The following is a 26,161-nucleotide window of genomic DNA, read 5'->3' as shown; positions in this document are numbered from 1 at the left end:
TAGCCTTACTGCCATTATGCATCATGCAATTTGTTACTGCCTTCTAAAAAGACTATATGCGAGCTGATTTGAACCAGCCATTGAAAGAAGAAAGAAGAGGAATTTTCTTGTAAATTTAGACCTATCACGCCGCATGCGCAGACTGTGGAGACTGCCTACTGCTTTCATAGCAATTTTTTCAACTCTGAGATAGTTTACAATGGCTTTCCAATGATCAAAATATATTAATAAAATGTATTAAATGTCCCTTTGTCTTTGATAAACTGTGAAAGATGCCAAAGATCCTTTAAGTTGCAAATGGACTTAAGAGCGGTTCAAAGCTCTCATTAATTAACGAAAGTTTTTTCTGAACTACTTAGATAACAATGCATTTGGGAAACTTAGAACGTTAGTGGCACTTAAGTAGTACTTAATCTCTACTTAGTGCTTCAGGAAACCCAGCCCTGATCTGTTACAACACATGGATGGTGTTTGTAATACAAAAATTAGTGCAGTAAGAACATTTTAAGTGCCTTTTTTATTTCACTCAGAAAACAAACAAATATCAATTAAACTTCATATTAATTTTCATATTTTGACCCATTAAGTAAGTTTTCTTTAATGCATTTAAGCAACATTATGTCAGAATGGTACCACTTTATCCCACTCAATTGCATGTTACATCAAATAATAATAATTTGGGTTGTTAACTTGTTGGTCATTTCTTGGTTTGTGTAATGAATTATAATTTAGTCAATAATTATTCAACAATAAAACTAAGATAATAATAAGTCACTCAAAACTAAGATAATTTTTTTAATCCATTTTTATTTTGCACGATGCACAATCAGCATACTTTAAACTACATTTTAGTACAGTCTTTGTTATAAAGACAAATAAATGACATTAATTCTCCCTGTTAAATCAAGAGCAAAAGCAGCATTTGTCCACTAGACAGCAGACATAATCAGACAGTGAGATCTTAAGTTGTAGCTTTAACTGTACTAGAGACTTTAAGACATGCAAATAGAGTATGTGAACTATCATACTGACAGACTGAGATCATATAACAGCAGTATATCTGAACTAGAATCCTCACGTATACAGTATTAAATATCAGAATGATAGTAAGATATCTGTACCGTACACAATATCACAGTATCAGTCACTCTGATATCAGCTTACATTTAAAAGTTCATGAAATACTAACATTTTAACAGATGACAGGACAGCTGCACATTAATTTTAGCTTTTCAAAACTGTGGTGAGAACTGACCTGAAATGGTTTTCAAGACACTTTAAAACATCAGATTCACATGTTGATCGGATCAAACTGGCAGATTTACTTAACAGAAAATACGCTCACATATTTGCAACAGTTTCTTGTTCAGCAGGCACGTATGAGGCTGAAAAATATATAAAGCACAATATATGCTAACAAATATAGAAAAATAAAAAAAGAGAGAATAAAATCACACAGTATAAAAACGAGGCACAATGTACAAAATAACCACAAATAAAAACATAACAATGACTAAAAGTATAAAAATGGAATCATGGTCATCTGCAAAAATGTAAAGTTAGCTTTTTTCAAGTGGCAAGCACGAAGCTTACAAATATATGAAGCATGATATATGTTAAAACCTAAATAAAAATGATTAAAAACTAATTAAAAAGCAACAATGACTAAAAGTATAAAAATGGAATGGTCATTTGGAAACTTATCTTTAAAGAATGGAAAGTTATCTTTTTTTGGTAGGCAAGTATTAAGCTGTAAAATATATGAAGCGTGATATACTGTATTTTAAGAACTATATAAAAAACTTAAAATAATACAGGACAAAAATGTGGCACAAAGTACAAAACAATAACAAATGTAAAAGAATGACTGAACATATAAAAACGGAATGGGTTATATGGAAAGTTATCTTCATAAAAAGAGATTCGAACACTTCACATTACACGGGAATAGACACTGGCCGATATTTATGAAATCTATCCCTTATATATTTAGTTAGCATTAATTATGTTTGTAATTAACAATGAGCAGTTTTACATCAGCTTTATAATGAATGAAAGCACAAACTTTTCTAATTTATTCCAAATCAATTGAACCTGTTCAGTCTTGTTAAGTTTCTCAGCTCAGTAGTGCTAAAGTGTTAATTTCAAACACAGCTCATGTTTATATTGTTACACTGATTAAATTCTGTTGCTGTTTAGGAACCTCCATTCAGACGGACTTGTGTGTCCTCATAACCACCTAAACCTCTACCTATAAGAAAACACAGTAAGATTGAAGTTAAAAACAGGAAAAGAAACAGTGATCAGTCTGAAATCTACATGAAGTGTTGATGCAACATTTAAACATTTAAAATGACTGTATTAATAGTGTTTGATGGATTAATTTAATGAAGCCATAATCTACACAAACATTCTGTCAAGTGTTAATATAGATTATAACACAAACAGACAGATGAAGTCAGACCTGGTTTAATAAGTTAAAATGTAATTAAACACTAAAAACACCTTTGGTTAATTGTAATAGTAAAAAGCTCAAAACTTATTTGCACAAAAACTAAATAAACTGTGTTGCTCCGTTTCAAACAGTGAAGAAAATGACTAAATATGACACTTCAATTAAATATGTTTTGTACCAGTAACTTGAATATTTCATATCTAATCTCCTCCTAAGTGAATCTTCATCTGAAAAACTGAATTGTGCTACAATCTCCTTTACAATGAGCTTTATTTCATATCAAAACACATTTCTAATTAGTGTTTTTATTGGGCTTCAAGATCATTGCCAACCTTTGTCTAGTATAAAACACAAACTCAGAAGTTGATTAATAACAGAAATGTACTGAATCAGCACAACAGGCACAATCAACACAATAGTCAATCTCATTATTTGTTTCCATAGCAACATGCACATTCTCAAATGTATTAGAGTTCAGGTAAATAAAGAGAACAGATCATTTATAATGTTTCTCTGCAGTGGTGAATTCTCAGGGCTAGCAAAGCCTTCTCTGCTGGCCTAACATGCCAAATAAATAAATATTTTTCATCCTTTCATTCTCAATCACCTTGTATATGTATTTTTAATCGCTTTCCACTCTTAATTAATCTACAAACAAATAGAGAAAAACGAAAAGTTTAACCCAGTCAGAATTTATTCCTTGATGCTTACAAGCGAAGTGTGACTACTGTTTCACAAATCGCATAACCGAAGCCAAAGCAGTCAGGCCTTCAGAATTTCTACAGAATCCCTCAACAGTGCAAATGAATGAGCAACTAATGTCAGATTCATCAGCCAATCAGATTGATTTATTTGTTCTTGGTGGGTGTGATCTTTAGGATATTTCATGGTCGAGGCCTTCTAGCTGGCCTTGAGTGATGCAATCACACTTTAAGCGATGTACGTAATTCGAAAGCGAAGAGCACGAGATCGTCATCACTGAGAATTGAGAAAGAGATCCTTATGGATTTAAAAACATTAAATGTTCTGCATGACCGTGTGATTGCTTAATCTATTAAAGTGGAAAGGAGGACTGATTTTCACTTCAAGTAAATTGGTAAGTGCTTTTTGCATTGTTACAGCAACATCAGGAGTTTTATAAGTGTAAATTAAGCTGCTTGAGCATTCAGTGTCGGATCAAGTCAGATTTTACAACTTCCTACTAGTAAAAGTGCAATGGAATGCATCTTGAAGTCAGAATTACAACTTGTAGGCTCATGCAGAAATTCTCAACTCTGATTTTGCCGAGATGCAGGGGCATGATGTCACACAAACATGTCGACACTATACAAAGTAAGTGATAAACATTCACTTATTAAGTAATATCGATAAATGAGTTCGTTTCCACATTACATGATATTAAAGCTTGTTTAACAAACACCTGCATCTTGAGTATAGACTCAAGATGGCGCCGAGTATGGCTGCTGCGTTGCGAGCTCCGACACAACATAGTAGTGTTTTGTTTATTTTGTTCACAATTCTTATGTTTTTTTTGCTTGGATGTTGTCTGCCTTATTGTCTACGACAGACAAACACTTTTGGACATTGGTTCAGCAATTTCACACCGTAAACCGGACTTCAAATTCCTCAATGCCAACCCGCTGTTTACAAACACGCAAGCGGAGCCCTTTGTCTGGGCAGCACGGCCACAGAAACGCAAAAGGAAAAGGGGAAACAGAGCCGGCGTTCTCACCAGAGTAAGACGCCACGCAAATCGACCCCCGTTACTCAGTATTCTACTGGCAAATGTTCAGTCTCTGGATAACAAGCTCTGCGAGCTGAAAGCGCGGATCTCTTTCCAACGAGATACAAGGGACTGCTGCATTATCTGCCTTACGGAAACTTGGATGTCTGCGGAGATTCCAGACACAGCCATTGAACCCGTGGGGTTCTCCGTGCACCGAGCGGACAGAGCGAAAACCTCTCAGGTAAAAGCAGAGGAGGTGGTGTATGTTTTATGATCAACAAATCCTGGTGTGATCAGAGGAACGTACATTCTATCAAGTCTTTCTGCTCTCCTGATCTGGAACTTCTTATGCTTCTGTGTCGACCATTCTGGCTACCGAGGAAATTCACAGCGGTCATTATCACAGCTGTGTACATCCCGCCAAAAGCCGACACAGACCGGGCACTCAAGGAACTGTATGGGAGTATAAGTGAGCAAGAAACCGTGCACCCTGAGGCCGCGTTCATTGTGACCGGGGACTTTAATAAAGCCAGTTTAAAATCAGTCGCACCAAAATACCACCAGCACATTAGCTTCAACACACAAGGGGACCGGGTTATGGACCATTGCTACTCTCCCTTCCGGGATGGCTACAAATCCCTCCCCCGCCCACCATTTGGCAAATCGGACCACTCTTCCATTCTGCTTCTGCCCGCTTACAGGTAGAAACTGAAACAGGAAGCACCCGCCCTCAGAACGATCCAGTGCTGGTCGGACCAATCATATTCCATGCTACAGGACTGTTTTGATCAAATGGACTGGGAGATGTTCCGGTATGCCTCTGATGACGACATCGAGCTTTATGCTGATAGCGTAATGTGCTTCATCAAAAAGTGCGTGGAGGACGTGGTTCCAACCAGAACAGTAAGGATCTATCCGAATCAGAAACCTTAGATTAATAACGATGTTTGCGCAGCACTTAATGTGCGGACCTCCGCTTTTAATTCTGGGAACGCGGAGGAGCATAAACAAGCCAGTTATGCCCTCCGAAAACTATCAGAACCGCAAAACGCCAGTGCAGGAGCAAGACTGAAGGACAGTTTAACACCACCAACTCTAGAAGCATGTGGCAGGGAATTAACATCATGACGGACTTTAAAGGGAATAAAAACTCCACCATGAACACCACTGCCTCTCTCCCGGATGAGCTAAATACTTTTTATGCTCGTTTCGAGGGAAATAACACCGCCTTCGCGGAGAGAGCTCTCGCGGCTGAAGCTACAGAGGTTAGTTCACTCTCCGTCTCTGTAGCGGATGTAACCCGATCCTTTTGACGGGTGAATATCCGCAAAGCCGCGGGCCCAGATGACATTCCGGGCCGCGTCATCAGAGCGTGCGCGAACCAGCTGGCTGGTGTTTTTATGGACATTTTCAACCTTTCCCTCTCTTTGTCTGTAGTCCCCACATGCTTTAAAACATCCACCATTGTGCCTGTTCCAAAGCAATCAAAAATAACTTGCTTAAATGACTGGCGTCCTGTTGCTCTGACCCCTATCATCAGCAAATGCTTTGAGAGACTAATCAGAGATTATATCTGCTCTGTGCTGCCTCTCTCTCTTGACCCGCTGCAGTTTGCTTACCGCAACAACCGCTCCACTGATGATGCCACTGCATCTACAATATACACTACTCTCTCCCACCTGGAAAAAAAGAACACTTATGTGAGAATGCTGTTTGTAGACTACGGCTCAGCATTCAACACCATAGTGCCCTGCAAGCTTGATGAGAGACTCCGGGCTCTGGGCTTAAACAGCTCACTGTGCAGCTGGATCCTGGACTTCCTGTCAAGCAGACGCCAGGTGGTTAGAATAGGCAGCAACATCTCCTCATCACTGACCCTCAACACTGGAGCCCCGCAGGGCTGTGTTCTCAGCCCACTACTGTATTCCTTGTACACACATGACTGTGTGGCAACACATAGCTCCAATGCCATCATTAAGTTTGCTGATGACACGACGGTGGTAGGTCTGATCACTGACAATGATGAAACAGCCTACAGAGAGGAGGTGCACACTCTGACACACTGGTGTCAGGAGCACAACCTCTCCCTCAACGTCAGTAAGACAAAGGAGCTTGTGGTGGACTTCAGAAGAAAAGACAGAGAACACAGTCCCATCACCATCAATGGAGCACTGGTGGAGAGAGTCAGCAGCTTCAAGTTCCTGGGTATCCACATCACTGAGGAACTCACATGGTCCATCCACACTGAAGTCGTTGTGAAGAAGGCTCATCAGTGCCTCTTCTTCCTGAGACGGCTGAGGAAGTTTGGAATGAACCGCCACACCCTCACACGGTTCTACACCTGCACTGTAGAGAGCATCCTGACTGGCTGCATCTCCGCCTGGTACGGCAATAGCACCGCCCACAACCGCAAAGCACTGCAAAGGGTGGTGCGAACTGCCAGACACATCATTGGAGGTGAGCTTCCCTCCCTCCAAGAAATATATACAAGGCAGAGTGTGAAAAAAGCTCGGAGGATCATCAGAGACTCCAGCCACCCGAGCCATGGGCTGTTCTCACTGCTACCATCAGGTAGGTGGTATCGCAGCATCAGGACCCGCACCAGCCAACTTCATGACAGCTTCTTCCCCCAAACAATCAGACTTCTGAACTCTTGATCTCCCACGATCAAATACATCAGCACTGCACTTTATTACCCTTACTCTTATATCTCACACCGGACTGTCATAAATTATATTATTATTATATTATATTCTCTCTTAACAACTAACTATCAACCAACAGCCTGAATGTCAATACAGTACAATACTGTACATTCTATATATACTATATATACTTTTTTATATATTTTTATTTTTATTGAATAATGTGTATCTATATAGTGCGTATAAAATGTATACTGTACAGTGTATGTTATTATTTGTATATTGTTGAGTGTAATTATGTGTATATCAGATGTTTAAATTGTGCTGTGTTAATTTGATGTTATTGTAAATTGGTATATGTCTCATCACTGTCACGACTGCTGTGTTGATCGGAACTGCACCCAAGAATTTCACACACCATTGCACTTGTGTATATGGCTGTGTGACAATAAAGTGATTTGATTGATTTGATACAGGAACAGGTGTATAAAACATTATAATCTCTTTTGATAATCGTACACCTGAAGCACAAATGCTAGCGCTGCAGCATTGTTTATCAGTTGGGTTGCTAGGAGACATCTCTAATGAGAGTCAAACCCCTGCTAATCTAACGGAACAGTTGCAGTTCTGAATATCGGGGAATGGAATGCATTTATGGTCGGAGATCTCAAGTAGGAATATCCAACTTTAATGGAACGCAGCATAACTGTGTACCCTGATGAAACAAAATTTATTTTAAGCACCATTTAAACCGCAAATATTATTAGATAGATTTTTCCAGGTATTATAGACCTCCTTGGTAGATTCATATAAAAAATTAAGATTTTTGATTTTTGATTCACATAACAGTCATGCTGCAGTTAAAATTAGTCTTGCTTGAGCATTAAGTGTCACTTCAAGTTCTGGCTTTTGTGTGTGGACCTGTTTTTAAAATGTCAGTTGGTATTAATAGTTGACTACCACGTAATGTATGATAGGCATAGTGTCTTATTCATTGTGAAACTGTGTTTTCTTAATGGCATGAATCGCACTGAAGGCCTAGACTTAAAATGCATGGCTGTTTCTCTGTCTAGTGAACACAAAACTAATCAGACGTAAAAAAACATAATGAGTTCTAAATGCTAAAATTAAACAGTATATAATCAGCTCTGTCTTAATATTTTTATTAAAGCTGAAGTGTGTCATTTCTGCACCATTAGCATCACCAAACGGAACTGCAAAAATAAGAACATTGTTTTCAAACAAATACACCCTCCATCTGTCTTTGGTTTTACAAACAGTTAGTCCTTCCTCCAACTCACACAATTGACCTTTTGCTAAACTCCGCCCCCCTTGATTACTGTTGGGAGACTCGGCAGCCGCTCGAGCAAGTAAGCCCAGCTAGCATTCGAACAGGAAGGGCACTCACAGCATATAAAGGGGGAGTCAACGGGAGAGCCCATGATACGAATGAATGTGGATAGCTTGCGCTGCGTTCGGGTGGGAGATCCTGCTGCTGATCGAATAGGAGAGCCCTAGAATAGATTGTGTTGGAGGGGTCTGCAAAGCCCTATCATGGATCCTAGCCAATGAAGACTGACCTGGCTCCCCCTTCAGACACATTGGAGGTGCCCTCCTTGCATTTCAAATGGGGGAGTCCTCCTAGCATTTCAAATTGGGAGCCCATGATAAGAATAAACATGAGTTAGCTTTCACACTTTCGAGAGGGAGAACCCCCTGCTGCGATTCGAATGGGAGGGCCCCTGAGCATAGTGACTAGCACTACGACTAGCATTTTGAGACAGGGGGGCCCCCGGACTGACCAGAGAGACCACCACTGCATCCATTATTCATTGTGAAACTGTGCTTTCTTAATGGCATGAATCGCACTGAAGGCCTAGACTTAAAATGCATGGCTGTTTCTCTGTCTAGTGAACACAAAACTAATCAGACGTTAAACAACATAATGAGTTCTAAATGCTAAAATTAAACAGCATATAATCAGCTCTGTCTTAATATTTTTATTAAAGCTGAAGTGTGTCATTTCTGCACCATTAGCATCACCAAACGGAACTGCAAAAATAAGAACATTGTTTTCAAACTAATACACCCTCCATCTGTCTTTGGTTTTACAAACAGTTAGTCCTTCCTCCAACTCACACAATCGACCCTTTGCTAAACTCCGCCCCCCCTTGGTTACTGTTGGGAGACTCGGCAGCCGCTCGAGCAAGCAAGCCCAGCTAGCATTCGAATGGGAAGGGTGCTCACAGCATATAAAGGGGGAGTCAACGGGCGAGCCCATGATACGAATAAATGTGGATAGCTCGCGCTGCGTTCGGGTGGGAGATCCCGCTGCTGATCGAATAGGAGAGCCCTAGAATAGACTTTGTTGGAGGGGTCTGCAAAGCCCTATCATGGATCCTAGCCAATGAAGACCGACCTGGCTCCCCCTTCAGACACATTGGAGGTGCCCTCCTTGCATTTCAAATGGGGGAGTCCTCCTAGAATTTCAAATTGGGAGCCCACGATAAGAATAAACATGAGTTAGCTTTCGCACTTTCGAGAGGGAGAACCCCCTGCTGCGATTCGAATGGGAGGGTCCCTGAGTATAGTGACTAGCATTTTGAGCCAGGGGGGCCCCCGGACTGACTGGAGAGACCACCGCTGCATCCAAATGGCGGGGCCGGCCTGGTTGACAGAGATAAGTAAGCGACCCCTTCCGACCCTGATCGTGAATGCCTCATGGTTAGCTGATGAGGGCTTTTTGAGCGTTTCCGATATGGAGATGGATGTCGTTGAGATATGTATCCTATGACCTAGTAGGTGTATTTGTTGCCCGGGCAGCCCTTTTTGGGCTGCTGTGGTTGCGGCACCAATGCGGAAATAATGACTAGTGTATCATTTTTCAGGGATGCCGTATTTGATCTTGGAGATGCAGATGCAGTTTCAGCACCTGGACAGCACGTGCGCTGATTGCAGTGTAGTGGGAGTTTGTCACATGGCCGAAAGACACCACAGTGCGCTTGGACAGTGCATTGCACTGTTTGCAGTGTAGTGGGAGGTTAGTTGCACGGCCCGAAAGACAACGCAGTACATGGACAGCACATTTGTGCTGCTTAGAGATGCGTTGAGCCAATAGAAAACATGGTAAAGTGGTAAACATGGATGCCTGAACATAATAGTTGCTAGATTAAATGTCAGAACACATGCTTGCGTGTGCACACAAACAACGTCATTTAAAGCTGGTTTGTCATGAAATTAGAAGGCACCTGAAACTGAGTGCCCAAAAGAATACCGTAGTGTGATGTTTATTAACTTAAGCATATGGTTTGGAGCTTTGTAGATTATTTTCCAATGTAATGCGAGTCATTTCATGACTGTTATTGGCATGGGGTAACTTGCCTTGTTTGACGAGAATGTATGAAATCGTAGGAGTTTGTGCCTTAGAGTTGGATTTAATAGATACTATAAGAGTATCGTTTGCAGTAGTGTGGTGAAACAAATGACTTGTTTATATTGATGACTTGTAATAAATTCTACAGAAAAACTGAAATACTGGAGTATAAAGCAAGGTGCCAAGCTGAATCATACTGCGTCGATTTAAACCGGTTACTTTAAAATTGGGTGGAATGTAAAATTATGACAGATTGTTGAACACTTTTAAAATCATGCAGCAATTTAGTTGTATAATCAAGCTTGTAAATAAAAGTTTGTAATCCAATGATTCAGGCAAAAGTATAGATCTGTAAAGAGTATACTAGATTACTGTCTGTAAAATAAAATGATAGATTGATTTTACCTGTGTGAAGCATTTGTCGTGATGGGAGGAGGGAAAGTGATGTTATAGTGTAGAGATGAGTGGAAGTTTGTAGTAGACTGTGTATAACTGCGTATGCTGTAGAATGGTTAGAGCGAATGCTGCGTAGCATCAACCTTGCGTTAAAATGTCTGCATTGGTTTGAAAAGAAGTTGTAATTAAGAGTATCGGTCGAATTCGCTGTTGCTTGATTGCTCCTGTATTCCGAATGGAATAAATCGTGCTCTGAAGGGCACAATGAATGGAGAACGATCGTGATATTCATGTTAGAAGTTGACAAACAGAATCGCTGAATGGATCTTGCCCTAAATGAGCTGCATGAGAACATATACAGGTGCATCTCAATAAATTAGAATGGCGTGGAAAAGTTCATTTATTTCAGTAATTCAACTCAAATTGTGAAACTCGTGTATTAAATAAATTCAGTGCACACAGACTGAAGTAGTTTAAGTCTTTGGTTCTTTTAATTGTGATGATTTTGGCTCACATTTAACAAAAACCCACCAATTCACTATCTCAAAAAATTAGAATACATCATAAGACCAATAAAAAAAAAACATTTTTAGTGAATTGTTGGCCTTCTGGAAAGTATGTTCATTTACTGTATATGTACTCAATACTTGGTAGGGGCTCCTTTTGCTTTAATTACTGCCTCAATTCGGCGTGGCATGGAGGTGATCAGTTTGTGGCACTGCTGAGGTGGTATGGAAGCCCAGGTTTCTTTGAAAGTGGCCTTCAGCTCATCTGCATTTTTTGGTCTCTTGTTTCTCATTTTCCTCTTGACAATACCCCATAGATTCTCTATGGGGTTCAGGTCTGATGAGTTTGCTGGCCAGTCAAGCACACCAACACCATGGTCATTTAACCACCTTTTGGTGCTTTTGGCAGTGTGGGCAGGTGCCAAATCCTGCTGGAAAATGAAATCAGCATCTTTAAAAAGCTGGTCAGCAGAAGGAGGCATGAAGTGCTCCAAAATTTCTTGGTAAACGGGTGCAGTGACTTTGGTTTTCAAAAAACACAATGGACCAACACCAGCAGATGACATTGCACCCCAAATCATCACAGACTGTGGAAACTTAACACTGGACTTCAAGCAACTTGGGCTATGAGCTTCTCCACCCTTCCTCCAGACTCTAGGACCTTGGTTTCCAAATGAAATACAAAACTTGCTCTCATCTGAAAAGAGGACTTTGGACCACTGGGCAACAGTCCAGTTCTTCTTCTCCTTAGCCCAGGTAAGACGCCTCTGATGTTGTCTGTGGTTCAGGAGTGGCTTAACAAGAGGAATACGACAACTGTAGCCAAATTCCTTGACACGTCTGTGTGTGGTGGCTCTTGATGCCTTGACCCCAGCCTCAGTCCATTCCTTGTGAAGTTCACCCAAATTCTTGAATCGATTTTGCTTGACAATCCTCATAAGGCTGCAGTTCTCTCGGTTGGTTGTGCATCTTTTTCTTCCACACTTTTTCCTTCCACTCAACTTTCTGTTAACATGCTTGGATACAGCACTCTGTGAACAGCCAGCTTCTTTGGCAATGAATGTTTGTGGCTTACCCTCCTTGTGAAGGGTGTCAATGATTGTCTTCTGGACAACTGTCAGATCAGCAGTCTTCCCCATGATTGTGTAGCCTAGTGAACCAAACTGACAGACCATTTTGAAGGCTCAGGAAACCTTTGCAGGTGTTTTGAGTTGATTAGCTGATTGGCATGTCACCATATTCTAATTTTTTGAGATAGTGAATTGGTGGGTTTTTGTTAAATGTGAGCCAAAATCATCACAATTAAAAGAACCAAAGACTTAAACTACTTCAGTCTGTGTGCATTGAATTTATTTAATACACGAGTTTCACAATTTGAGTTGAATTACTGAAATAAATGAACTTTTCCACGACATTCTAATTTATTGAGATGCACCTGTAAGCAGACGCAGGGAGTTGTTTCACATGTATGAGGCACAGAAGTAGCCGGTTTGCGGAAGCAGCTTCACGTGAATGGGCCACTCTGGGTGGAAAGTTTAGATGAGAACATCTGAACAGTCATAGAGAGCTGTTTCACATGTGTACGTCGTCGAAGCAGCCAGTTGTGGAAGCAGCTGCACACAATGATTTGCTCCGACGAATAGAGATTAGGAGGAAAGACAAAGTAAAAGTAGCACTTAAAGTGGTAGCAGTCGATGCTGTGAAATGAATGAGCTGCTTGTATGGGTCTGTTCATGGGCAATGGGTGGGGCCGAATGCCGGAAACTCTCAGAGCTACATAGATGTAAGCAGCTGTTTATATAATCTTACTTTGGCTGTGTGATTGGTCGGATTAAATGAAATTGCTCCTCCTGAACCTTGTTAATAAAACTACATTAAATGGGAAATTGCCGTGAATGACATGGTATTTGGAAAAATATTCTCATAAACGGAATGGAGAATATTTTTACGTGGGCTGGTATGAAGAGTGACATTGTAATGCATATTTGTCTTACATTTTTTTGTAAAAGAAATTGTTAATTACTCAGTAATTTGATTAAAAACTGTGAAGACTGTGAATCAGAATCAAGGCAAACGATTATTATAGTCACTTGGAAAGACAAAAACTTACAGAAGGGTCAAATGGAAATCAACCTACAAATGGTTAACTTATCAGATAGTAGGGATGGGCGATACCACTTATTTTCTTTTCGATCCAATACCAATAATTTCAAGTCCAATATCATCAATACCGATACCAATACGATACTTCTGTTAAATTTATTTTTGGGGATTTTTTGGAGATAAAATGGGTAATTTAAAATAGTATGGTTAGTCTTAATTAAAGTCATTTTTTTGGTTTTACATTTATGAGCCTAAAGAGAAAATTATTAGACTTCTATTTTGTTTACTCTTACAGTAACTATAGTTTAACCATGGGATTTAGTTAAACCATAGTTACCACACAATTAACCATGGTTACTACTACAATATTACTGCAGTAAAACCATGGCTAACTATTTTTATATTATTAACAACTATTACAGAACATTATCAATGTTCTAATAACTTTTAACTTAAATAAACTTGTTATAAAGGTCACAAACTCATAAGAAATGTCATTTTTAGATATGTTGTTATTTTAGTGTAAATTTACTCCAGAAGCTGTTTCTCTGGTTTACTATCATTACTTCTACAAGGCACTGATCACTCTTGTTTGAATGAGTGTTCATCTATTTGATGTGTGATTACATCTGGAAGACGTATTTTTTAGTTTGTTTGCTTATCTACAATACGTACAAAAAAATTTCCTCTTGGATGTCAATAAAAAGTTCATCAGATGTCTTTGAGATGTTTATGATTAAGAATGTTTGTAAATCTGATCTTTTTAAGATGTTTAGCAGATGTTAATTAAAATGCGATGCTATCCAGATGAAAAACAGACATCTCAGAGACGTCCATGTGCTATCTGGGTTGTGATGGTGCAAGTGCTTTCTGCTTGTGTCTTTCAGCATTTATTTATGTTAAGATGAGCGGAAGAATAAATAGTTCCAGTCCTGCACAAGTATTTGCTAATATTGCCTAATCATTTTTATTTCATGTTGAAACTTATGATTATTGTTCGTGGTAACAAAATAATAATATCCCAATTTTATTTTATTTTTTAGAATTGATATTTTTGTGTGAGGATCAATATTTTTGATACAACATCAGTATCGGAAGTATCAATACTTTAGGATTGATCCACCCATCCCTAATCAAATGGTCTCTAAATATTAAGCTGGGATACTATAAAGAATTGTAACATTTAAAAAACACATCAGCTTTAATGGTGTTTCTTTATCATGTTGTTAATGATGTAATGATGACTGAATGAACAAGATAAATGACATCACATCATACAAACACTTCCTGTAAACTGGTTAATTCTGGTTAATTCACAGGTATAGTTAACAGCTCTACCGTGTCTTACAGATTTCACCTCCATAATGGACGATTCCTCTTCCGTGCTGAAAGCAAACAGATTATGATCTATAATAGATCCTGATCTTCTTTATCACAGGAAGACAGATATTAAACCATATACAATCGCTTCATATTCAATTGAGTGAAAAGATAAATATAATTCAAATGACTGTGATTACAGGAGAGCAAACTTACATTGATGTAGAATAAACCATTTTCATTGCTCATTATTTGTAATTGTACTTTGATGTTAAATTATTGTCTTTTCAGTTTTTATATCTCAGAGATGGGCGGAGCTACAAATTCAAGAATGGTTTTAAATGATTGTTTGAATGTTTCCTGTTGGTAAACAAAGCAATGAGCCATAAGAGATCGAACGTAACAGTGATTTTACCACAAATGAGTGTTCTTAGACTTTACATTTAGTCATTTAACAAACGCTTTTCTCAAAAGTGACTTACAAAAGAAGAATATTTGTTAGTTCAACAAGAGTAATTTGCATCTCACAGTGGAAGGAAATCTCTTCAGGATTGCAAACAATGGATTTATTCAACAAGCCCTGCTCGTAATGTGTACATGTATGTGCTAGCACTGTGTGTTCTTTAGTCTGAAACTAAAGAGAACAAAATCGTTTCTTTATGTTGTTTGATGTCTGAATGGACAGATTAAACGAGACTACAATACACTAATACTAAAACAAATCATATTCATGTGATAACTATCACAAACATCCTGTTATTGCTGGTGAGAGCAAACAGATCTTATTTGGAGCACATTTGTTCATTTTTGAGTTTTCTACAGACAGACAGAGAGAGAGATGCTGTTCACACAGAAGTTCATTATCTTCATCTATTATTGATTTAAAAGTAATCACAGACTCTATTAAATACACAAACTTTGTCAAATTGAACTTGTGGACACAAAATGGTAAGTATAGTGCAAACTTGCACTATTTTTATGACTTCTTTTGAAGACTTTTTATTTCTTTTTAAAAGATTTTTTTGAACAATAAAGCTCATTATTTTTCCTCTTTGCTGTGTCTGCTGTAGGTAATACTTACCAATTTCTTTTTTTTTTTTTTTACAGATCATGTAAATCACACCAGTAGCAGCCACGAGCAACAGAACACCAACAATAACACCAACACATATTCCTGCTATAGCACCTGGAGACAGACCTGGATCTGGAATAGATAAAGAGAGAGAGAGAGTCATTAGTGTCACTGAATCTGATCTATGAATCATCAGAACTATAAACATTTGGCTGCCCGTATCATAAACTTGCCCAAACCAACGTCTGTTTTAAGTATTAAAAAAATAGTAAAGAACAAATTCTTCCAGTGACTCCATATTAATAAACGACTTCATAAAAAAACAAACAAGCACAAACTTGCTTAAATAAGTGAAAATGGCAACTCTAAAGAAAGCTTCAACAGGCGTTAAAAGAAAAATCCAGAAAAGCCCTGTATGCATTAAAAATACAATTCAATAATCTAAACATTAACTTCAATATGGCACAAACTATTTGACAGTGTGATCCCCACTATAGTTTTCTACAGAAGTGAAATATGGGGTCCACTTAACAAGAACTGGACAGATAAGTAGATTATATCCACTTCTAATGTATTTCTAACCCTCGTCTTCTGAAAACACCTGAAATGAAGCACACAACACTCTTCATCAGAACTGAATCCAGAGATGATCAACCTTAATCAGCTAGTCATCAAACTCTCTAAGCTTGACCAGCCCTTTACAAACACTTCAGACCTACTGAACACAAACATCCACAATATCATCAAACTAACTCATCTCATGAATGTTCAGAAAGAATTTGGGGATAATATTCTATGGACAGATGATTTCAAATGAAACTTTTGCCAGAAGAATGTAATACATACAGTGTAATATATAGTGAAAGAAAATGTGATTGTAAGGGGATGTTTTGCTGCTTTGTGTTATTATAGGAAGCATGATTTCTGCTCTATACAGTACCAGACAATTCTAGGAGAACATCTACATCTGTGCACGAGTTGAAGCTAAAGTGTAAATTGATGCAGCAGGACAATGATCTAAAACACAAAAGCACAAAACATCTGAATGGCTGAAAATAAAAGTTTTCGAGTGGCCTTCTCAAAGTCCTGATGAGATGACTTGGAGAACCAGAAAAGAGCCGTTTATACAAGAAGACCTACAGTACCAGTCTATCAGTTCAATCCAAAAATCCTTCACAGGATTGAGCAAAACTCAAATTACAGATGATGTTTAGTAGATATTGCTGCTTAGTGTTCTTCAATCAGATATTAGGTTTTAGGGTTCATTTAATTTTTCACAGGGGTGATAAGTCATCCATGTTCTTTAATTTCACAAAACAAAAAGTATTAAAATGTTTTATTGTGTCTTTACTCAGATGTTACCCATTGTGCAATATTAATTATATATTTTAATTTGCAATAATTTAGTTCTCCAAATAATTAAGAATATCACCAAGGAGTGAAACCCTTTTTCTAAACACATTATAAATTTGTACCTGTAACCACTGGAAATTGTTTAATTTGTAAATTAAAGGCAAACTGGAGAAGATTACATCACTGATCTATAATACAGTTTTATATAGAAAGATTTGAGTTACTGACCTCTGACATTAACATCGAATCTCTTGTGTTTGGTTCCTCTGATGCTGCTGATCTGTAGTTCATAAAGTCCAGAGTGTTCAGTTCTGATGTCTCTGATTTTGAGAGATCCAGTCCGACTGTCTAACTCTAGTTTACCTCTGAATTTCCCATCAGTACCATCATATACTGAGATCTGATTTTCCTCTCTGTTGATTTTAGCTATGATGATGCCTTCAGTTTTAAACTTCCACAGTAGCAGCTCATCTCTCAGTATTTCAGTAAGATCAGTGTTTAGAGTGACAGATTCTCCCTCCATCACTGACACAGACTTCAGTTCAACTGTTTCAACATCAGACACATCTAAAAAACACACAGAAATGATAAAACAGTCCTGTTAATAAAGGAGTTATAATATCACAAAAGTGTGTCAGTGAATATTATTATTTTATTGTTATGATGATATTATTACTGCAAATGGTGCTACTTCTACTCATTATAATAAATGTTTTAATTTTGAAGCAGTAAAATGTCATTATGGTTGTTTGATATTCCCAGTTAATGTTTCATTGTGGTGGAGCTGAGCTGTAAATGTCTTCCTGTGTGACTGTTAATATGAGGATGATTGTTCAAGATTACTGCACATGTTTTCATACACACAATAAACTGAAATCATGTCATTATGCTGCTTTATTACTGGCTCTTCACAATCTCCATTTCTCCTTCAATTCTCCAGTTTAGTGCTTTTGGTTTTTTGTTCTTTCAATAACATCAATAAAATCTTTCTATAAAACGAATTGATTTTCTGGCTTGTTTTCAACAGACAACGTGATATACAGAATATGAATATTAATATATTGAATCATGTGAGTTACTCACCACTAACAGTAACTCTGAAGATCTTTGATATGGTCTGTGATCTGATGATCTGTAGCTGATAAAGTCCAGAGTGTTTTCTTCTGAAGTCTCTGATGGTGAGATCTCCAGTTTCACTGTCCACATTCACTCTCTTTCTGAATCTCCCATCAGCAGCATCATCTTGTACTGTAATGTTCCTTTGACCATTCTCTATACTGACTTTTGCTATGAGAGTTTCTTCCGGTCTAAAAAAACTCCACGGGATCTCATCATCTCTCTGTATTTCAGTAAGATCAGTGTGTAGAGTGACAGAATCTCCCTCCATTACAGACACTGTCTCAACACCAGACTCACCTGCAGAACAAACACAAACAGTTATTCAAACACACATGTAAAAAGATCCAACGAGATTAGTTAAGTTGTATCTATTCAGCTGATCTAAAGCCATTAAGAGTATTACACATTTTTCCTGAAAAAAATAACAGCTTAAAATGTTCTTCAACTCATAATATCCACAGTCATTTTTCATTTGCTGTCGTTATGATTTTAAAACCTGCTTTAAATGCATTCATCAACAGTTATGACAAAAATCAATCCGCACATGTTATTTGTAAATAATAGTGCTTTTCACGCTTGAAATTGTTAACCCATAGGCTTAGAATAAGAGCTGACCGTTGCCTCTCTCTCACACATTAATGTAAGTACAGTTGCAGTCACGGTTATTTTAACGACACTGAACCGATGTGGAGACACACAGCGAGCAGCAGTATGGATGAATACCAGCATCTTTCTCTAAAAACACACTGCAGAGAATAAGAATGAAACAAAATGAAATGATCTGACGTGTCTGACAGCCAGACTGACTCTTGACTTTACAGCCGGACAAACTAGGTTTGTGACAAGATAACGTGATGCCAGAGCGCCTTTACACTAATATACAGTAGCTTAATCTGTGTGTTTTTCTGCTCAATTTAGTTTTAGGCATTTCATAATAAACTCTTAATTTTGGGGAAATGAATTCAGAATTGGTGTCATCTCTATTGTACAGATGACCTAAAGACATCCCATATACTGAACTGGAGCAGCAGTGTATTGTGATTGTGTCATTTATTTTCCTTTTACAAAGTACTATTGCTGCCAACATGGAAATGTAGAATATCTATTCCAGAACATGCACATTGCTTTTATAATATCACAGCCACAGAAGCCATTTTGGCATTGGCAAGTCATGATTGTACGGATCTATACTGGGAAGGAAATGTAGAGGACCTCTTGAAACATGAACATTTACTAGCCACTGCCTAATAACATTTTTACTCACTTACTGCAAAATTGAGTCACAGATGAATGTGATTTACTTGCATTGTAAAGTGTTGTTCAATATCCTGCCGCTTGTTTCCATTCAATCAAAGACCCCATGAAATCACTTGTGTTTATCAGTCCACTAAAGTCTTCTTTACAGTTACCACTTTAACCATTCAGTTTGAAAAAATATGAGATTATTCCAGACAGAGTGTCTTCACAGACAATTAATCCACACAATTATTACATTAGTAAGTTTTGATCTACTCACTATAGACAGTAACACTGAAACTCTTGTATGAGCTCCCACGACTGCTCCTGATCTCTAGTTTATAAAGTCCAGAGTCTGCGGTTCTGATGTTTGTGATGGTGAGAGATCCACTCTTATCCACCTGCAGTCTGTTATTGAATCTTCCATCATCATTCCCAGGTATTGTGATCTCATTATTTTTTTCTCTGTCAATCTTTGCTATTAAATTTTTTGAATCATTAAACGTCCACAGCAGCGTCTCAGCTCCCTGTATTTCAGTAACATCAATCTGTAGAGTGACAGATTCTTCCTCCATCACTGATATCTTCACTTCACTAAACACACCTGCAGAACAAACAGAAACAGATTACAAAGAAAGATAAAAATGACAGTATATAAAACAGCAATGTTAACTATTATGCTGTATAACAGTTTCTCCACTAATATTGTTCATTTACAGTCATATTACTGTTGTGATAAAGTTTTATAAAGTATTTTTAATACAGCTGCATACTGTGTTTTAATAGTGATCTAGGGGCTGTTCAGACCGATCACATTCATGTGCAAAAGAAAAAACTACACACAGTCAGTGCAACAGATATAACAGAACACAGGTGTCTGGTTTTTATACTGAAACCAAAAGTGTTGAAGAAACAGAAAGGAATTTGACTCACCCTCCACGAGTAATAAGAGTAACAACGATAAATAATACTTCTTCATATTGATGGAGAGTTTATTATTAATCTGCTCTGTTTCTCTGTATATGTTTCTGAACCGCACACACATCGACTGACTGTTGAGTTGATGGAAGATCAGATTGTGTGCGATGGGAGAAAGGTGCCTCTGTTTGTTCCTGGGAGGAAACTCAGCCTCAAAGGCTCCATATGTTTATGATTAGGGTGGGGGCAGGGTTAGGGCATCTGCTGACTCACAGGAACAAACTGAGGCTCCACAGACGTGTTATGACACGTTTCCGCCTTATTTAAAACCACTTCAGCTCTTAAACCCGCCCCCGGGTTGAAAATTATATAATCACGATCATCCTTCAATATTTCTATATCCTGATGGAACATTAACAGTCATATGTGGTATCATTACAAAGCTTAGACCCTCTACTTTTCACACAAAACCATCATTTTCTATTTATTTTACATCGCGCAGCATTTGAATGTTTAAATTCCCACTTCCGCAACAAATACACAGATAAAAACAAAGTATGATTATGAATTTGAATATTTTTCATTTTGCTCAGATTTGATGAACATAGACATTCTCCAGATTATATATATTTAGTTTATTTTGTTGGAATAAATCAACAGATCAAATGATCGCCGAATGAATCGCAAAGAAGATCTTTTATATTTGTAAACACCGTAGTGCAGAACATAGGTTGTTATTTTCATAAAATCAGCTAAATATATATGGTATACCACGGATAATGACGAGACACATACACTATATTGCCAAAAGTATTCACTCACCCATCCAAATAACTGAATTCAGGTGTTCCAATCACTTCCATGGCCACAGGTGTATAAAATGAAGCACCTAGGCATGCAGACTGCTTCTACAAACATTTGTGAAAGAATGGGCCGCTCTCAGGAGCTCAGTGAATTCCAGCGTGGTACTGTGATAAGATGCCACCTGTGCAACTAGTCTAGTCGTGAAATTTCCTCGCTACTAAATATTCCACAGTCAACTGTCAGTGGTATTATAACAAAGTGGAAGCAATTGGGAATGACAGCAACTCGGCCACGAAGTGGTAGGCCACGTAAAATGACAGAGCGGGGTCAGCGGATGCTGAGGCGCATAGTGCACAGAGGTCGCCAACTTTCTGCAGAGTCAATCGCTACAGACCTCCAAAGTTCATGTGGCCTTCAGATTAGCTCAAGAACAGTGTGTAGAGAGCTTCATGGAATGGGTTTCCATGGCCGAGCAGCTGCATCCAAGCCATACATCACCAAGTGCAATGCAAAGCGTCGGATGCAGTGGTGTAAAGCACGCCGCCACTGGACTCTAGAGCAGTGGAGACGCGTTCTCTGGAGTGACGAATCACACTTCTCCATCTGGCAATCTGATGGACGAGTCTGGGTTTGGCGGTTGCCAGGAGAACGGTACTTGTCTGACTGCATTGTGCCAACTGTGAAGTTTGGTGGAGGGGGGATTATGGTGTGGGGTTGTTTTTCAGGAGCTGGGCTTGGCCCCTTAGTTCCAGTGAAAGGAACTCTGAATGCTTCAGCATACCAAGAGATTTTGGACAATTCCATGCTCCCAACTTTGTGGGAACAGTTTGGGGATGGCCCCTTCCTGTTCTAACATGACTGCACACCAGTGCACAAAGCAAGGTCCATAAAGACATGGATCAGCGAGTTTGGTGTGGAAGAACTTGACTGGCCTGCACAGAGTCCTGACCTCAACCCGATAGAGCACGTTTGGGATTAATTAGAACGAAGACTGCGAGCCAGGCCTTCTCGTCCAACATCAGTGTCTGACCTCACAAATGCGCTTCTGGAAGAATGGTCAAAAATTCCCATAAACACACTCCTAAACCTTGTGAAAAGCCTCCCAGAAGAGTTGAAGCTGTTATAGCTGCAAAGGGTGGGCCGACATCATATTAAACCCTATGGATTAAGAATGGGATGTCACTTAAGTTCATATGCATCTAAAGGCAGATGAGCGAATACTTTTGGCAATATAGTGTATCACTGGAAAGCTGATGATCTGAGCTGTCCAAAGACATGTCAATCTTTCCCTCCCGACCAATCAGAGTCTGAGAATCATCATCATAGTCTGTGCACAGTTGGGCGTCAACACGAGGCCTGTAACGTGCGTTCACGTGAGACGCATTTCGTATCGCCGAAGCACGTGCAGACGCACACGCAGACACACACTTTATTTTTTATAGTTTATTATTTATCTCAATATGGCTCCAAAAAAGCAAAACATGCAGCAAAAGAGAGTTTATATATTTGTTATGATATTACAAATTAATAACAAAAACATCTTCAGTATTTTCATGTCTCAGGTCTCATTTTCATCTATCCTGTTACTAATATTTTATGTGTCTTTGAAAAGAAGATCAGAAAACCTGTTTGGGAATCCTTGTAAGTGCTGTTGTCATGTATACCAAATAGTAAAAGTAGGATTTTGGTGTAATATTCTTTGTAATAGCTTGTTTTTGCATTTTGGATAACCCGGGACCTTGGAGACACTAAATGGTCACTTTGCCTCCCTTCGATTTCATAGTAATACATTTTGAATGGTAAATGATAGAGAAAAAAAAACTTTTTTTTAATGTTTGCTCCCATCTAGTGGAATCAAACAAAACTTGCCATATATAAAAAGAGCATTCCGGGCCAGAATTATGCACTTTCAAAGACATAATTCAAAGACAAATTCTACAATAATTAAGTTTCCTTTAAAACGAGACCAAAATGTTACATTTACTTCACTGTATGTGGGTAAGAGGAGCCTTCAGATTTGGGTATGTCAGTTTCAGTTTCAAAAAACCCCTACGAGCTGAACAGGTTAACAATGTAAATGTAGCGAACTTTTTTATATTTCCGATTTAAAAATATTTGATGTAAATTTATAACATTAAACTTTGTATTATATTACCCTGGAGTAAGTTTTAAAAATCAGTTCCTTCAGCTGAGGCTTCTAACACAGCTGCTGAGGGAGTGACAGAAAAATTAACCCATTTCTCTCTTCTTACTGCTGTTATCCAGCGCTCTATATTATCATCTTCCTTTGAAAAGCCAAGAAAGCGCAATCGCTGATATTTCCTTTTGCTGTTGGAGCAAACGGGTGAGCAAAAATTACATTTGCTGTGGTCTCCCATTCACCACCATTCAACTTTACCCAACTATGATTCTACTTCCTCCTTTTTGGTCTCTGCCACAAAAAATCCTCCTCACAAACAAGGTAAAAGAAATGTCATACAAAATAATTCATAGAGTTTATCCCACCAAACAATTCCTACAAAAATTCAGGAGTGATATTGATATATATACTTTTTCTGAAAGTTTCCCTGAAACAATCTCCCATTTGTTTTGGTCTTGCAAACATACCCAGTCGTTTTGGAAGGATGTCGAGATTTTTGTTGTCCACAGTATTTAAAAAAAGTAAAATAAAATCTTTATCCTATAAGCATGTGATTTTTGGTTATCATACTAAGGATCAAGTCTCCAATGATGCATGTTTCATTATAAAATTAATTTTATTTTTCTATAAGTTTCATATTCACAAAATGCAAATTTATTAACAGCAAGCCTCTTTATACTGTGTTGGAGAAGGAGATTAAAATGTGTATTGATGTAATGTCAAAATCTAAAAAGAGGAAAGAAACCAAAACAGTTGCAATATGCTCTTTGCTTCACATTTGTAAGAAATGAATGCTTAATTATGTCAAACTCAACATAAAACAATCATAAATAAACACACACATGCAGCGCTGCAGCGTGCGTCTCTCTCTCGAACTGGCACCTCCGGCTCCCCTTTATCTCACGCTCCAGCTGATCATCTGATTCAGTGCCAGCCGTGCACCCTCACGGCCTGACCACACCCTCCTCCTCGTCACACTCCTCATATACAGTATTCAATTATTTTAGAAAAATTGGGAGTTTATGAAATATCGCATTAGACTTTTAGAGCTATTACAAAAGGCAAAGAATTGGTAAGGTCTACTAAATCAAAAGAAGAAGAAATTATTAAGAAAATTTGAAGTATTAAAGATGATTGTACTGACAGGAACTTACAAATATTAACCAATTTACAAGCTCAATTAGATGAATTGTGTCTAAACGAGGCAAAAGGAGCTTTTGTTAGATCAAGACGATGTTGGTTAGAGGAAGGTGAAAAAACTTCTAGGTATTTTTTTAATTTGGATAAAAGGAATGGGGAAAACATCTATTAAGAAGCGTAATGTTAATGGTCAGGAAATACAAGATCCTATTATAATTTCAAAATATGTTGCACATTTTTATGGTGAACTTTATTTGAGCAAGGAATGCTCTGTAATTAAAACAGATGATTTTTTGAAGCCCTTAATACATAATATTAATAACATCAATGAAGAGTTTAAAGCCATTTGTGATAAGCAAATATCCATTTTAGAAGTTAAAACAGCCATTAAAAAACTAAAATTAAACAAGTCTCCTGGTAATGATGGCCTAACTGCTGAATTCTTTAAAGTATTTCTAGAAGATCTGACTGAATTCCTTTTAATGGTCTTTAAAGAGTCCATTGATCAGGGTGTTTTGTCACCCTCAATGACTCAAGGCCAAATAACTTTAATTCCAAAACCGGACAAAGATCCATTATTATTAGGTAATTGGCGACATATCACTTTAATTATCAATGACGGTAAAATTATCGCATCCATATTTGCAGAAAGGCTGAAAACAGGATTAGATTGTGTTATTGATGAGTTACAGTCAGGGTTTATAAAAGGAAGACACATTTGCAATAACATTCATCTTATATTAGATCTCATAGAAGTCATTAATGAAAATAGTTTTATCTTGTTTATCGATTTTTACAAGGCCTTCGTCACTATTGAACATGACTTCATTTTTAAGACCCTTGAGTTTTTTCGGATTTGGGGACTATTTTCAGGAAGTCATTAAAACCCTGTATAATCAAATTAACAGCTCTGTAAAACTGTCTTATGGAACTTCTCATAGATTCGATATTTAAAGAGGAATTCGACAGGGTTGTCCAATTAGTCCATTACTATTTTTTGCTGGTGTCAGAAGTAATGACCATTTACATTAAAATAAGATGTGTTTCAGGGGCCTGAGTAGCTCATCGAGTAAACACACTGACTACCACACCTTTTTCCTGTATGCCCCTGACAGGTTTTTGCTATCTGTACACTTGTTTGTACTATTTGCATTGTTTAAAAAATAAAATAAAATAAAACTCTGCTCCGTTGATGTGATGAGGGGCGTGGCCTACCGTCTGCACCTTCCTATTTAATTATTTTTAAAATATCTTAATTCTGAATACATTATGTACTATTTAAGAGAGCTGAAGTCATCTGTAATATAAAAATAAAAAATAACATTTTGGTGATTTTTTCCCTAAATAATTAATATTGTATCCGTATAAATCGACATAATAATAATAGTTAAACTGTAAGAATTATAAAATAAAAGAATAATCTCAAATGCGCAGTTTCCGGTTTATATTGAAACCGAAAGTGTTGAAGAAACAGAAAGGAATTTGACTCACCCTCCACGAGTAATAAGAGTAACAACGATAAATAATGCTTCTTCATATTGATGGAGAGTTTATTATTAATCTGCTCTGTTTCTCTGTATATGTTTCTGAACCGCACACACATCGACTGACTGTTGAGTTGATAGAACATCAGATTGCGTCACTTCTTTTCTTCTTATTTACCGTTTAATTGCGGGTTTCAGACTTCAGTTGCGCATTACCGCCATCTACTGTATTGGAGCATTAACCAGACTACAATCATTATTATTAAATCATACTTTATATTAAATCAAATAAACATAATGAACATTATAGAGAAATGTGTACTTTCATCTTATTTGGGGAAGTTCAATCACATTGATGGACAATTTTAGTG

The 26,161-nt window shown here is 37.8% G+C and overlaps 1 protein-coding gene across 3 annotated transcripts; it reads right to left on the bottom strand.

The window, feature by feature from the left end:
* Nucleotides 1–787: 787 nt before the first annotated feature.
* LOC127439139 (uncharacterized) lies at nucleotides 788–25,963 on the bottom strand. Of its 3 annotated transcripts, none has more exons than XM_051695245.1 (7): nucleotides 25,798–25,963; nucleotides 24,009–24,146; nucleotides 19,585–19,908; nucleotides 18,033–18,365; nucleotides 17,178–17,516; nucleotides 15,606–15,728; nucleotides 788–2,251 (listed from the first exon to the last, which is right to left on the bottom strand). In XM_051695245.1, the coding sequence occupies exons 3-7, from the start codon at nucleotides 19,877–19,879 to the stop codon at nucleotides 2,196–2,198; spliced, it is 1,146 nt and encodes a 381-aa protein (XP_051551205.1). In that variant the 5' UTR covers nucleotides 19,880–19,908; nucleotides 24,009–24,146; nucleotides 25,798–25,963; the 3' UTR covers nucleotides 788–2,195. The 3 variants fall into 3 exon arrangements, with proteins under 3 accessions (XP_051551205.1, XP_051551204.1, XP_051551203.1); XM_051695244.1 differs by lacking the exon at nucleotides 24,009–24,146 and adding an exon at nucleotides 14,543–14,589; XM_051695243.1 differs by lacking the exon at nucleotides 24,009–24,146.
* Nucleotides 25,964–26,161: the final 198 nt, after the last annotated feature.

The sequence above is a fragment of the Myxocyprinus asiaticus genome, chromosome 50, assembly GCF_019703515.2.
Source record: "Myxocyprinus asiaticus isolate MX2 ecotype Aquarium Trade chromosome 50, UBuf_Myxa_2, whole genome shotgun sequence".
NCBI lineage: Eukaryota > Metazoa > Chordata > Actinopteri > Cypriniformes > Catostomidae > Myxocyprinus > Myxocyprinus asiaticus.
This window is presented reverse-complemented; position numbering and strand designations above follow the sequence as displayed.

What these genes read in the sequence shown, in the direction of transcription:
- LOC127439139 (XM_051695243.1), bottom strand. Translation starts at nt 25,936, where the DNA reads ATGTTCTATCAACTCAACAGTCAGTCGATGTGTGTGCGGTTCAGAAAC. An exon ending in CTTCAGAGTTACTGTTAGTG is followed by an intron (nt 17,517 to 18,032) that starts GTGAGTAACTCA and finishes TGTGTTTTTTAG; the next exon opens with ATGTGTCTGATGTTGAAACA. An exon ending in ATTCGATGTTAATGTCAGAG is followed by an intron (nt 15,729 to 17,177) that starts GTCAGTAACTCA and finishes TATCTATTCCAG; the next exon opens with ATCCAGGTCTGTCTCCAGGT.